General features: G+C 44.2%; 1 protein-coding gene across 2 annotated transcripts in view; it reads right to left on the reverse strand.

Annotated features, from left to right (window-relative positions):
- The window catches only part of RGS18 (regulator of G protein signaling 18), a 245,221-nt gene that overhangs the window by 46,088 nt on the left and 183,086 nt on the right, over positions 1-16,047 (reverse strand). For both annotated transcript variants that reach the window (XM_085654807.1, XM_085654806.1), the window contains one exon: positions 12,032-12,093. In XM_085654807.1, the coding sequence (XP_085510933.1) occupies positions 12,032-12,093 (62 nt within the window). The remainder of the gene's footprint in view (positions 1-12,031; positions 12,094-16,047) is intronic.

Consider the following 16,047-nt stretch of genomic DNA (forward strand, 5'->3'; position numbering starts at 1 on the left):
GACTTAAGGCTTTGGAGAGCCCATCACCACGGGAGTACCAAAGTACCACTGTTACCTGCCCCAGGGAAGCCGGGTGCATAGGTCGATTCTGGTGTCGGGTCGCGGGCTGATTTTCTATGGAAAAGTAGTCCAAACTGCTGCTAGCTGAAAGCGTCGTTGAAGTCGTGAAGATTAAAGTTGAAGAGAAGATAAAGATGAACCTGAAAGCAGAGGGGACAGAGTCTGGGTCACAGCAAAGTGACCAGGGAGCTCACAGGAAGGAGCTCGTGGATGTCGGGTGCTTCAGGTGTAGAAGGTACAGCTGGGCTCTGCAGTCACGGGCTCCGGGAGGCTTCAAGGAAGGCCAGCTTCTGGAGGGCGACTGTCCCACGTCGGCTAAGGGTCGCTGCGGTGTTAGTGTCCCGATTGGATCCACTAAGCATTGGCAACCGCAACCCACGCAAGATGAACAAAGCAGCTGCTGGTGCAGACCCACGAGGTCTGAGGGTGCTCACCTTTGCAGGGAGCGCAAAGCAGGCCTGGAGCAACCAGGGGAACTCTTGGAAAGATAGGTTTTCCTCCGTCAGGGCCCACAAGTCGAGAGACAAGGAACCGCGGAGGGCAGCAAAATGGAGTGCGTAAAAGGGCTCCCACGGGCCACCGGAGCAGACTAGGGAGCTGAGCTTTGGCACGGATGCTGCTTGAAGGTTGGCTCAGAAATGGGCCAAAGCACAACTTCCCCACTGGTCGGGGTCATGTGCTATGCAAGAGGTGGCCGGGGTCTCGGGGTATGCAGGGATCTCGGCACCCACGTGGTCCACGGTGCTCAGGCTTGCTGGGCACGCTCACAGGACTCTGTGATGCACTGGAGACCCACCTCAAGGTTGATGGAAGGCGTCGAAGTTCGTGAGAGCAGCGAAGTTCCAACCGGGTATCTTGCAGTCTTTTAGGTGCCTGCCAAGCAGGGGGATAACTCCTTTATCCCAAGGGAGATTTCTTCAGTCAGCTGGGCAGCAGCTCGTCGAAGGTCAGTTCTGTGAAGTTCTGGACGAATCTAAGGCTCTGGGGCAAAGTTATTCCCATATATCCCCAAGATTAGGGGATGGTCCCAAATAGAGCCTACCAATCAGAGTAGAGGCGGGAAAGGGTGGCTACACCCACTCCCCTTTGTGTGTTTCCTGCCTGGGTGAGTGGCAGGATGCCCCTGAACCGGTTCCAGGCGGTGTATGCAGAATTGGGGCTCTGCAGCTGCCTACGTGCAACTCTGAAAGGACATTTGGTGCACCCACCCTGTTCCAATCCACATATCCTGTCTGGGGAGGTGCTGGCACCTCCCTGCCACAGGAGCCCTATTGTCCAGATGGCGAGGCTGGGGTTTTCCCCAGCAACAGCCAGCCAGAGTCGTGTAGGTGGCGGACAGTAGCCATTTTGTGGTACATGTGCACTTTTAAATTGGTGTCTAAATTCTACCGCTTTTCCCATATCACCCTCCTAGCAAGGGGGAATCATGCCCCCATGCCCATGGCTGGACTGGGGGTATGATTCCTTCATGTTTGACACCAAACACGATATGGTTCTGTGTAGCCATTCTCAAGTTATCGCGATGACGCGATTCACTTATAATGCGGTTAAGAGTATATGGTATGGCTACACTACAAACAACCCAGTAACGGTTTTATGAAGGTTGCAGAGAGGTCCTACACACGTAGGGGTCCCCCCTCACACATACCTCCGCACCCAGCCCTGTAGGATTACCAGGGCCTGCCATAGGGGTGACCTATGAGAGTATATGTGTTGTAATGGTATGGGATATAGGGTACCTACATCCCTGTAAGGGGTGCTAGCACCACCTTACCCAGACTACAGTAGTGGTCTGGTGGTGTCAGTTTGTGTGGCTGTCCCAGGGTGGCACAATAAGTGCTGCAGCCCTGGTAGGCCTACTGGGGGACCCATGCCCTGGGTACCTAGGGTACCATCTACAAGGGACTGGTAGGGCATGCCCAGCATCCAATTAGGTTTGTACCTAGAGTACTTTACATCAGTTTTAGGGAGAAAGCAGATAGGCTGGGGTCCTGGATAGCAGGATCCCAGCCAGACTAGTCAAAAACCACTTAAATACCAGGCAAAAAAGTTGGGGGCAACCATTAGTCAGATTCCACTCTCCTACACTTACATATATCAATTCACATAAATTCACCCCTGGCAGCTAGCAGAAGTAAACTGGTAGGACTGTGGTTTTTGCAAAAGGGATTTGCACTAAAGGAGATAGCTATAAATAATTCAGAAGGTGCAGTAGTTGATGGGACCATTCCACCAGGCCTGGGTGAAATTTAAATTAAGCTGGCATTATTTGCATAATTTCAGGAATTTAGCTTCAGGCTTGTTATGTGACGTCCTCAAAAACGATGCCATTATCTCACTTTATGCAATTACGCACCATTTGCTGTAAAATTGTACCGCAAATGTGTCATTGGCAGTTCAAATTTACCGCGGATGCACGGGAACAGTGTGTGGGTGTTTTCACGGTGTATTTGATTTTGCCACTATTTTTTTTACCACAGTGAAATTTTGCATCAAAAAAGATGCATTTCATGCTAATATATAGAGCTCAATGCCAGATTTACATTTCATGCAAATTTGCATAATTTCATGTAATTGTGATGACATATCGCGTAATCACACGAATTCAAATTAAGCGAATTTCACACACCCCTACATTGCACACATATTATTGCTGTCCTTTAATACCCATCCTCGGAGCGGGTTGCAAGGGATTTTGTATGCAAGCCAATGACATTATAGTTATATTGAATTCTGCCACCTCATTCACTGTCTATATTTTGTTTGCTAGTGGCCTGCAGTCCCGTTCGCACTCACTGCTAACCGGCCAACTTTCTCTCTATTACTTTCACATATCTTTTGTTGTAATTCATCCTGTTTCAACAAGTCATTTGAACATAGTTCTTTCTGTAAACTTAGCAAATTCTGCAAATGCTTTTCAAGACTTATCATATCTCTCCTTCTGGGTGATACTTAAACTCTAAAAATCAACAAAAACAACACTTACAATCCATTTCCATGTTCAACCTCCCTAATCGTCACCTTATTACTTATTGGTAAGCAATCAAATTCTCCAATCTGCGGCTTTCGAGAATACCAGGTCTGCCTTTCCCCTCCACTCTTCCCAGGAATTCATTCAGAAAGAAAATGTTTTTCTACACTCATTCAGGGGTTAGATATTCCTATGAAAGCATCATTATGCAAATAAACTAATGAATTCTAAGAAAAATGGTACCTCATACTTATTTTTATTTATTTATTTTTGGTGTTTTATATAGTGCAAACATGACCCTAAGAAAGGGTACCAGAGCGCTTTACATTTACATGTCTTTAAACTTGAAACAACACTTACAATATGTGAATTCGTAGAAATAATCAGTGTACACCAAATTGCTAGCAACAGTTGTGCTATCAGATTCTGAGTAACTATACATTGATTTGTAGAAGGAAACATTTGTGCGTTTTCACTCATAAATACCAGCCCAACATAAAGGTTAGGTGACCCTGTGTGTTAGCATATGTGTGAGAAAAAGTCTCCTTAAATTAAGGAAGGAATTTGCTCATAAAAAAGGATTTGGCTTCATTTTTGAAAGCAGAAATGGACAAACTTTTTCTTATGTTACAGGGGACTGCATTCCAAATTCTTGGTGCTGCACCAGAGAAGGCTCGGTCATAAGTTATTTTCTTTCGGAAGAGGGCCGGTTTCTGTAATAGAACTCCTTGACTGAAGGAAACTCAGCATCCTCCTGATAGTGCGATTTTCTGGGTTAGGTACATTGGTGTTTTGTAATGTACCGCTTCGTGAGTGATACATGCCATTTTTAGGTCTCGCCTAGCGTTGCAGCGCGCATGCGCTGCAATCGCTTTGCAAAGCATGCAGTATATACTGTGGTGTGGAAGCTTCGTGGAAGCTCCTCCCACTCTCTGCCCATTGGCTTTTCTCTTAAATGCTGCCTTCCAATTGGTTTGAGGTTTGTTAGTCCCTCCTCATTCTTCATTTGTATGCTTCCATGGCTATTGGCCACTTTACTCCTAACACTATTTTCTTCCCTGTCTCCCCACCCCATCGCCCCCTCCCTCAGTCTGTGACTTTTCAACCTCTCCTGCCCCCCACTCTCGTTTGTGTTTTCTTGCCTGCCGGCACTTCTGTTTTCATCTTTATTATTACCACCTTGAAATATGCTCGTTCAAGAAGCGTGCTGTACAAAAAATTCTCTTGTTTAATGAACTAGATTTTAATGTTACTCTAAATATAATAAGACTCTAGGCAACATTCGGGGAATGCATGGCAACTGACGCCTCTTAGTTCACAAATGGCATTGTTGTCGGGCAGGAGGAGCGGCAGTGTTTTATCTCATGCTTAAAACAAGCACTTTTAATAACTTCCTCTCAATTCAGTGCTATAATCTTGTGTACTGAGGTGACGCGCTAAAGAAAGGCACTTTTGTGAATTCTGAAGAGACATTATCGCACATTTACATCATGTTTACTGTATGATTAACATGACGATCATTTTCACGTCTCGCCCGCTGGCTTGTATACGCTTGGCTCTTCTCCGGCTGGCTCTACCTGCTAATTAATATATTGGCTGGCGCACCTCTAACAAAGAGAGATAAATGGATACATGACAGTGAGCCCGGTAGATGGTAGAAAAATAGACTGGTGCAGACAAACAGACAAAATCAGTCTCCATTGCCGCATGTCAGAATCATCTCTTTCAATAACCTGGAAATCTGCCAGCAACTCCCGCATGCCCCAACCTCATCCCCCTCACCTATTCTTAGCAGAAGCAGCAGATTCTGAGCTGTGCCCTGCTGTTGCAGAGGAGCACGGCAGAGTCTCTAGAAGCGCTAGGATCCCTAGCTTCTCCGGGCGGGCACCTAAGCCTTCCGGGTGCCTTCACACTCAGGATAAATGAATACATTTTGTTCTGTGCTTTAGTCGCCCCTCTGTGATCACTGTCTGGTAGATGAACCTCTGTGTTAATAAACACATTCAAAGAGGTGGTTGGGTACAAACAAACAACAGCCACAATACCGTACGTTTTGAACGTGTAGTTAAATAACTGCTCATCGAGTACCTCATTGGCTGATCATTCCGTGGCAGTACCAAAACTACATTTGGACACATTTGCTCAACTGTAAAAGACTCCCTTCTATGGGTCATTTAACAACTCAGGGCTTTGGGGTTAGGTAACCTACTTTGGATGCTGTGTAAAAGAGTAAATACAAAAATGAATGCAATGAAACTAAGCAACCAGTACTGTCTAAAACACTGTGAAAACTGACAAGCATTCTGGCATTTTGTTTAGTTAATGTCAATTTCCTCATAGATGCGAGTAAAGAACTCCTAATATCTTAATGAAATCTGCACTCTTTTAACTAATAGCACCGGGCGACCTTTGACAACTAGGCAATGAATACATTTTCATGTACCCCCGAAGCCCCCATGCCCCGGCCCCATTGGCCAACTTCATTGCCTCCCAGTGTTTGGCGATAACCAAGACGCAGGATAGTGAGTCAAATAGTCCAGAAAATGAAGGAGAAGCCGGGATTCAGATTCACATGCTCCGATCCCTATCGCGTTGTTTAGTCTGTAAGCACTACTTTTATTAATGAGTTTTGCATCATTAACCCGTTCCGTGCTCATGACGGAACCACTCCGTCATGAGCCACGGGCGCCGTGTGCTCATGACGGAATGGTTCCGTCATGCCGCGGCCGCTGGCGGCCGCTCCGCCCACGCGGCGCTAATTCCCCGCCTGTGCGGGCGATTAGCGCAGTGGGCGGAGTCGTGACGGAACCACTCCGTCATGAGCACAGCTCGCCCGTGACTCATGACGGAGTGGTTCCGTCACGAGCACGGCGGTGCTGCACTGCCCCCAAACCCCCCCAGCGCCGCGGTGGAATTCGCGCCGCGGCGAAGGGGTTAAAGCACCACAGTGTGCATGTGTGGCAACACTTCACCCATGAGGTACGTGCCAAGCAATTGTTGTCACAATCCACACTGCGTCTTTTTCAATATATTTATTACGAAGTGCAGGACTTTTCCAAGGGATTTTGCACACTACATACATTCACTCCAAAAATAAAACATGTAGGTGAAAAAGAAATTGCCATTTACAACGTCAATAGCTCTAACTCACAAATGCGAGACCTATTTGCATTGCAAATGCTTGTTAGTTGTATTCTTGGTTCGTAAGGCAGCCAGTTGAGTGCTTTCAAGTGAGGGGTGATGTGGTCAAATTTTCTGGAGCCCATTATAAGTCTTGTGGCCACATTGAGACAAGCTTTTAGGGGTGCTGTTGAAATCTTGGGAAGCTTGGCTAGAGTTGTGCAACCGTATTTGATCCTTGATATGACCAATGCCTGGACTGCTGTTTTAAGGTCTGAGTTATTTATGAAAGGTTTCAGTTTTCTAAGGTAGCTTAGATGGAAACTGGAGTTTTTTGCCATCGTGTTAATGTGAGTTAGCATGTTCAGGTTTATGTCTAGCATAATTCCAAGGGACTTGGTTGAGTCTACAAGTGCAGTTAAGCGCAGTGATCAGCTTGGTCCACTCCAAGATATTCGTAGCGCTTTTCTGGGGGGAGATCAGAAGGAATTCTGTTTTATGTGGGTTAAGCTTGAGGTGATTATTAGTTAGCCAATGGATGGTTCTCTTAGTGCCTGGTTCATGATGACTATCTCTTCTATCGATGTGATCTTGATATAAAGCTGTGTATCGTCTGCATACATGTGGAAGGAGATGTTTGCCTGTTGTCGGATTTCTGTTAGTGGTTCTACATAAAGATTGAAAAGAGCAGGGAAAAGTGTTGAGCCCTGTAGAACTCAGATACTATTTCTGGATGAAGCAGATAATGATTGGCTCACTATGAATTTTTGTGATCTGTTTTCTAGAAACAAACTAAACCATTTAGTGCCTCACTGGGGGTCTTATTATTGATGACTGATGATTTATAAATAGTGGGAAAAGAAATAGTAGAAAACGATTATTATAATGAAACAAAAAATAAAAAGAAAGGACTAATTGAAAGAAATTATGGAAGAAACAAATATAAAAAATGGAGGGTCACAAGGAGAACCTGGAACAAGGAAAGAATAGGACGTTCTGTGGAATAAAGGTAGTTACAAAAATAACTAAGAATGCAGCTGTGAGGAAAGATAGGCAAAAAGTGGAAAGACACAAGGATAAGCAGAGCCGACATCCAGGGGTACATCATCTTTGGATATATTAGGCTTAGGATAATAACAAACAGAAATTGAAGCGGATCAAAATGAGGCAAATCGAAGGGCAAGGATTACTGGATTGATGTCTTCTTCTTGGCTTTGTTTACAGATATCAAGTGATTACTCCACTGAATCACTGACATGTAGGTAAGCAATAGGTTCACCAGCTAGCTTGGTTACCTCCTACATGTGTGCAGCTAGGGTTAGTGGGATCCCAATCCACTGGGAATAAAATAGGTCAATTTGCACATCTGGGTGTGGGGTGTTTAAACAGAATATCGGAACCCCAAAAATCATGGGACAAAATACTGGGTCAAGAATATCGAGGATGAAAATATTGTGAAGGTAAGTATGCATAGCTGTTAGACCTGGCCCTCTTTCGGCATGGTCTGCCCTGACCTTTTTGACTGCTGACCTCCTTTTTTGACCTTGTTTTGCTGGCTTAGGACATTCAGTGCATTTGACACTGCAATTCAGTGCCAACGCGCAGTACTGATGATATACATACTGGTGATTGGTGTATACAAGACTGGCTGATTCAAGTTAGCTGTAAGTCCCTTGTCTAGGGGTAAGACATATATCCAGGGCATGCACCTCGAATACTCCTCCGTGGGCATACAGCACTTGTGCGATCCACAGAGGTAACCCATTGATTGTGCCACAGGTTTGCCATGGTGAGGCCTGTGTGCGCAGGTTGATGTTACTCAGCTTTGCATTTAAAAAGCTATGTGCCAAGGTTCTCAATGCCTATTACTTTTAGGAGTTCTCCCTGGTGACAGGGTGTGGTGTTGGGAATAGGTAGGGCATGTACGTGTGTACATTAAATGCAAGGGTTGTGATTGTCACTGGGTGGTGTGTTTGATACAACGGGCTTGCTTCTCGCATTGGATTTGCATGGGGAAATGTAGGGAAAGGCTACTGAGCAGTATTTTCTATGGGCAAGATAGTAGCGGTATAGTGTTTGATATCGATGAGTTCATAATGGTGAATCCTCTCTGTTAGTGTGAGTGGATCCGACATTAGGTATGTTGAAACGTCACAGTGGGAATATTTTCAAAGGCCAACATGGGTATAACTACTGGGGCTCTGGCCTCCGAAAGTAGAGACGCTTTTGGATTTGGAACCATACTACGCCAGTTCGATGCTGGGACATTGACACGAGGAATCATTACAGCAGGAGGGACTGCAACTAGATTATCCACACACTTGTGGTGGCCTGGTGCTTGTTGTGCTCCAGGAAGGGGACTATCACTTGCTGGATTTTGCCTGGACTTTGCTGGTCTGCAGCTAAGTGCAAGCTGTTGTGGCCCGGGTCCCTAAGTACTCTCCAAGGGTTGGTTAGCTGGCCTTCTGCTCACGAGATCCCATGGACACAAAGGAATTCACAGTTTCCAGGAGATCAAAAGGACTGTGAAGGGTGCGGCGGACATGGGTGGAAGTGATAGTCTGTTGGGACAAGGACCATTCTTACATATTCTGTCATTACACTGTGCAGAGGAGTGTGCTCGTAAAGATCAGCAGCCACCTGAGGTGATGGGATGTGAGGAGCTCGAGGAGTGTGGGGGAAGCTTGCAGAGTCAGAGGCACTCGTGCTTGCAACCGGGGACCTGTGTTAGCTTGCACTCCGGAGCCTGAGGTGTCCGAGGGGAGTTGAGGGACCCGAGCTGGGAGCTGTGACTGTCTTCAACCTCAAGATCAGGAGGAGAACAGTGCCTGACATCGCTGCCTCTGTCCAAGGTCTCTAGCTCCCTTTTCCTGGACCCATGCCAAAAGGTACTTTGTTGTGGATAACATCGCAACGTGGCCTGAGGGGTTCCGTCGTGCCTTATGAGCACCTACGGCTGGCTTTTGGGAGGTGTAGCAGCTCGCACCTCTGCCTGAGGGGAAACATTTCTCCAGACTTGGAAGCATGCCAGCTTCCTGGGTCATAGCCTTTTGTCTATGGAGGGGATAGCGATCCCATCCTCATGCAGGTGCCGCCGGGTACCTGGAGTCTGAATCTGGATGGACAAATCTAAGTAACTGTTTCTTTCCATTTTAGGTGGTTCCAACTGTTTAGTCAATGGAGCCCCAGCAGGGGCAACATGTATTGTTGGCTGGTGTAGTTGAGTGACTGAGGAGCTGGATCACGAAGCATAGTCAAAAACCTGTGATAGCTTGACCATTCTTTTAATTGGAAAGTTTTACAATTGCATTTAACTGTAAAGTGTATATGCAATGTGCATCTCATTTTGATTTCAATGGGAAATTTCAACAATTGCATTTAAATGTAAAGTGTATATACATTGTGTATCTCGTTTAATTTTGATGTATGTCTAATACAAAGACCAGGTTTTTGTAGATACAGTGTTGAGTATTTTTGTGGCGTATGCAGTATGTTGCAAGGGTGTTATTGTGCCAATACTTTACACTTAGGCCCTGAGGATAAGCCTGACTGCTGGTGCCAAACTCGCCAAGGTTGAGCACAGATTATTATACTTGTGTATCATACTCATCCTATTTGGAAGGGTGGATTCAGTCTAGTTTTGATGAGTCCAATTATCAACCAGGTATTGCAATACCTCCAAGAATGGTCACTTCCCCACCCAGGGAAAGCAATACTGTTCAAAGAAAGACAAGAAAACGAAAGTAGCACTTAACTGGCAAACTTTGTAAATTGGAACTAATGTGTTTGGGGGTGAATAAAACCAAGCTGGTCACTTTGTGGTTGCTCTGTCATGCTTTATTTAGTTAGTTATTTATTTTTTGTATTTTAAACCTTTTTTTCTATTCGTCCCAAAGGTGCACTTTGGAACAGCAAAATGTCAGCATAAGACATTTCCAGCAAAAGTGTTTCTTTCATTTGTAGATCCATTTCACGGGGGAACAAATAAAGGAAAATAGAGGAAACAGAGGGTACAGATGTTTATTGTACTCACAGTTTTCAGCAAGAGAGGAGCAGCGAGAGAGAGAGACAGAAAGAGAGGGAAATAGAATAAGAGGAAGAAAGACGGGGGCAGATGACAGTGTCGGAGCAGGAGAAGTGGAATGGTTAGTGGTCTTCCAAGTGGCTTGGTCACACCAGCAGGTTTATTAAGGTAAGAGTAGTGGTCGGAGTGTCCACTAACCATTCCACAGACTTAGTAATGTTTTATTTAATCTCATATTTTCAGAATCGAAATATTTACAATTCAATTTATTCCCAATGAAATCACTATGTATCTGATACTACTAACAAGCATTAGCAAACTCATTAGGCCTGCCTTGTGTTAGCCACATGTTGATAGTTGTGTGATATGTTTGGATGCTGTAGCAGAAAACTCAAGAGAAAGGCACTCAAATAATGACTGGTCAAATGGTACACCATGGAAAACAAAGGATTTAAGTTAATGTTTTTACCCACGCCCTTAACTGCATAGATCGTGCCTCTCGGATACGAAGCAGGTGACAAACGGCAGTGGATGGTGAGAACACTAATCAAAGCTGTGCCTGTCGAGTAATAGGAAACACGGAACAAGTGTACCAGGATACAACCGGGGAGCCTCACGGTTAGCACAAGGTTAAAAAACTTACATTCTTCAATGACCGGGCCAGGACTCCGCCACTACAGGGATATCACTGCCAGCGGGTCGGGCAAAGTCCTTGCTAACTTTTTATGTTCATATGCAAGGTGCCTAGAACACAGAGCCTTTAATATTACGGTGGTTAAGCACACATTAGTTTGTTTTACCCAACATCACAAGAGTAAACAGTCTACAAAACACTAAGCAAAAAGGTTTCTTTCTGTTTTGGATCCATTTCACAGGGGAACGAATGAAGGAATGTAGAGGAAACAGAGGGTAAGAGACATTTATTGAAGTCACACTTTTCAGTAAGTAAGGAGCAGGAATCGAGAGACAGAAAGAGAGGAAAAAAGGGAAAGAGGAGGGCAGCTGACAGTAGCAGATCAGGAGAAGTGGTCACTTCAACCACTAATCTTACTTTAATAAACCTGCTGGGCACCTAGGGATCTCACGCGCAACAGAAGCAGGCTCCAGTTTAGGCCAACCAGACCTTGCCTTGACACTGACTACTCCATAGCACTCCTACTCAGCGTGACTTTCACTGACACAGGGCAGGCTCGAGACAATAATGTTTGCATTATTGACGGCCCTGGGACCCAAACAAGCTAGTTTGCATCCTCAGGTAGTGCTAGTATTGCATCCTCAGATGGTGCGCGCAGTGCGGTTGCACGTACACACACTGGCCAATTAGGCCCAGTCATGCTGCACGCTTCATTGTGCATTCGCTCAGGGCTGGCTGCCAATGGTGATAGTGCCGTGGTGATGCCGACACTGCTGAGGCGCCACCCCAGCTTAAAAAATTAGCACAACGGGCTAATATACACCCAAAAAGTAGCTGCCCACAATTTGTTTTTTTTCGCACACAAATGGGAAAAATATCACCCATTTGTGTTGGAAATAGGCCAATCTGGCAACACTGCGCATGGGTGGGCATAAGCATGCCTCGTGATCTATTTAACACTGTTAGCTCTCTTCCATTTCTATGAAGATTAACATCGTGGAAAATAAAGAAGGACAACAGTGTTTAACAGTGCAGGCTTTTCGGAAATGCGACTGGAGCTGATTTTAGAGCACAAATGGCGCACCCTGACCTTGCACCCAGTGCAGTGGCACCGCTCGCATCACCCAAAAGCTTGGCCCTGGCTGTGGATTACAGTTTAATGTTTTCACAAGGAATAGACCAGCATAAATTCCCCTTCACAGAAATGAAAGATATTACTGACCTTTGCTGGAGAGTAGTTTGTCAAAGGATTCACCCCAACAGGCAACTTCTTCACGCGATGCACTGTACAAGACAAAAGACAGAAAGATGATCAAAGTGTAGATCAAAGTGTAACATTAAATTCTTAACTGCAAGAAGCGTTCCCAGTTAGAGCCTTACAATACATGAAGTAGAGTCATCGTCACGATGCAAATAGTGTTGTCTTTCAAGCAGAATCTTAAACAACTAACTACGAGCATATGTGAGGAGGAAGAAATGTAGGAGGCATACATATGGTGGCTTCTTACAGTTGATTCATTCTAAGATATTTCCTCTGTACTGGGTTTCTCTCTGTGTGAGATTATGCCTAAATTATTTGTGAACTTTGGAAAATTTGAATAAAATTAATGAAACTGCTAAATACTCTATACTAGTTTTATTTGAAAAACAATTACGATGACTTGTTTATTATGAAGTTTAAAAAAATATATTTCACTTCTTTTCTAAACTTGATACTTTGCTTTTTCATTTCAGAAAGCCCCATACAGGACTAGTTGAACCAATTCGGGCAACGCAAACCACCGATGTATTAATGTAAATCAGTGTTCACAAAACATCAAGTTTTAATGGAAATTGAGCAAAAATATTGTTAAGATATAAAAATTGTGTCTTTTTTGTCTTGGCGTAATATGCATAGTTGTAAAATTTACACTTGTTGCACAAATGCATTTCACTGGTCCTCTGCATGAAAATTGTATGTAATGCCATAACTGCCAAACAAAAATCACATGGGATACCGGTGGGAGAGTGGCCATAACACACATCAGTTTTGCTTGTCCTGTTAGACATATTCTGTTTGAACCAGTCCCCCAGGACAAAAAGTCTGTGAAAAAGCGAACTAGAAGAAAGGAAAATTATGAAAAATGGTGAAACTCAACAATGGGAATTACAAGAAACTTCGCTCACCTAAACAAACATCTAGATTTGAAGTGTAGCAGCTACTCTGTGTGAAAACAGTTAAATGAGATGGAACAGTGTTAATAGGGTGAAAGCAGTTTTAGGTTTTGACTGCAGAGCGCTTGTGAAATCGATTGTGTTTAATATATCTTAAAAGGGACTTACATCCCACCTTCACTTCTGATTGGTCTGTGTGCTTGCCAGTTTGCTGTCCTCATTTTCTACTGGATGTAAGCTGTTCTCCCTTTCGTGTCTCTCTTATCAGTTTCCCATAGCCTAACTACTTATCCCCATCCACGTTGGTGCTTCGAACGACTTTTTTTTGTTAACGCTGCACACCTTTTACTATCACGGGTAACGTGTTACAGCTTACTTTGTGTGCATTTGTTTACATATTTCTTTTTGCAATGCCCATTTATTTGCTTTACTCTTAAATGGTTTTTTTTTCACAAGATTGGTAAATGCACTATGTTCTACCTCATTCCTATTTGAGTTTTACACCGATACCAGAATTTTTGTATATGGTTTACCCTTTGAAATATGCACTTTGCCCTACTATCACCTATCTCCAATATGGCCCCCACATAACTGGGATTGCCTTGGTGGGCCTTCACGTTCTAGTCCCGCGTTGATTTCGATACCTTTTTATTTGCATGCCACCCTCACATCAGTTAAATGCTCGCTCCCCCAGTTCCCGCATGGTGCACCATGGTAAGCTTTATTGTCAGCCACTACATACGTGGCGCTGTGGGTTTTTCGTTAGGAATGGCCACTAGACCTCTTGTGTGTTTCTTGTAGGGAATACCTTAATTTACTCCTGTCTCAGCTAGGATGAGGTAATTGCTTGTGGCACCATATGCAGTCCATTAATAATTTCTGCGGTACATTTGGCTTACGTTGCGCAGGTGCAGCATTTCTTGTGATTGTCGTGTACAGCGCTATATCCGCTCCACTTATTGATTCTATTTTCCTCACTTTTGATTGTTTCGATGGAGCAGTAGTAGCTTTGGACATAGTACACTGTAATGACCTTCTACGTTGTGCGTGGTACCTTGGCATGTAGTTCGTCCTAATATATTGAGTAGGCGCAGCATTTTTGTGTTTACATTTTTTATTTGCAGTTTTATATAGCTTAAACACGACCTGAATATATTGGAACGCTTTATATGAACACCATTTACCAAGCATACAATCATTTTTGGTAGGCATAGGGATATTAAGTGACTTGCCCAGTCTCACAGGATTTTGGGCCGATACCAAGACTTGAACCTGGTTCCCCAGCTCCAAAGCCCACAGCTATAATTGCCCTCCTTTTGATTTTCCCCAATTCCCTCCCTTCCTTTGTTTATATAAAGCCTACGCACCCTTGACAGCACTGATTGTTAGGATTTCACCCTAATACTTGGGACGGGAGCAGTAATTGTATGACTTTTATATTCCTCCTTATTGATTTCTTCATTTTGGTTGTTTGCACAGATTCTGCGTGTCACTGGCCCTTGATCCTGGACATTGTTCTTTGCTCATTCATTGACAGCGAATGGTTGCTATAGGTAGCCAGCTGGTGTCCTTAAGGTTGGTGAATGGGCTCTGGCAACCACCTGTATTGTCTGTGCAGGGCCTAATTTTTCCCTATGAGCTTCTAATATCATGTTGGTTACCGACATATTGGCTAATTTAGTGATTCACTTTTCAGAAATCTGATTTTGAAGCCCTCGACTGAGAAGACTGGTTCCCCGGGCTTTGGACGATCGTGGTGCCACGCTACATCGCTCAATATGTTTGAGAGATTATAGTAGTAATCACAGTTTTTTTCACAATTGTTCATTTATTGATACCTCACCTTTCTGCATGCTTCTCACATGTGGAGACTCACCTTATTACAGACTAGTCTACCCAAGATGTGCCTCTGTCTTTTGCCCTCACTATACGGAATTGGAGCATGTTGTTGTCACAAGTTAATCATGGCTGTTCATTGGAATGAGAACCTCAAGCGTATTATGTGAGCTTTTTCTTCCTTTCGCCCCCTCCTTTTTTCTCTCTTCCATTAAAATACTGTTAAATATCTATAGTCAAAATGATACTCAGCTACCCTTAGAACAATGACCGTTTCTAAACTCCTTTGGAGAGATCCAACAGCCTTCCCCCTCACTCAGAAAGTTGTTTCAGCTCTATTGATGGCCACTGCTGAAGACTACTTTTGAGTTCCACATTCTACTTTTGCCCCAAATTGTTGTGTGCAGCACTGCCTAACATGAAACGGGAAAGCTAATGTGATGATTTCTTTAATTTAATGATACTAAATTTTTCCCACATTTCTTTCTCCCCTTACTCTCTTTTTTGTTGCTCTCTACACCCTTTCTTTGTTTTTTTTTTTGTGTGATTCTTGATTGGTTTTTTTTCTGTTTACAGAACCTCATTCTCAACCTCCGAGGGGCTGCTCTGGGTGCTTCCCTTGGTCTTATCTGTTCTGATCTGAAGCACCTGAACTACTTAGAGGCCTTTCTTATCTTTTGTTCATTACACCCTTGACCGCTGGCTCCATTCCCTAAACATGTTATATTGTGCACAACCTAGCGCCATCCTAGGAATACACATAACCATTCCTGCGAAGGGCCTGACCACACTCCCCCTCCTTTTGCTCTTCCCCTTCAGCCTCCTGGCCTACTAAACACCCTACCTCACCCTCAGTCCCCCTCCCATAACCCTCACAACCCACAGCAGAGCTGCCTTCTATATGCGCATGACCTGTGAATAAGAATCACCTGAACTGGGTCTACCAACCTTCATTACTGAAACCTGGCTCGGTGATGATCCATTACTCATACTTCAGAGAATTTTACACCCACACAGAGAATGCTCACCCCAAGAAGACTGGACAAGCACTAGCAGTTGTTTTTCAGCACTCCTTAATGAGCACAAGCTTGCCACTCTCGAATATTTCTTTGTCAGCTACTTACTTACCCAAACTATCACATGCTCATTCCTCATGATTTAAAGGCCTCCTTCAAATCTCAGGACATTTGTAGATGGCTTCCTTAACACTACCACCAACATCATCAAAACGCACACCAATCTCTGCAT

The sequence above is a fragment of the Triturus cristatus genome, chromosome 4_1 (assembly GCF_964204655.1).
Source record: "Triturus cristatus chromosome 4_1, aTriCri1.1, whole genome shotgun sequence".
In the NCBI taxonomy this organism is placed as follows: domain Eukaryota; kingdom Metazoa; phylum Chordata; class Amphibia; order Caudata; family Salamandridae; genus Triturus; species Triturus cristatus.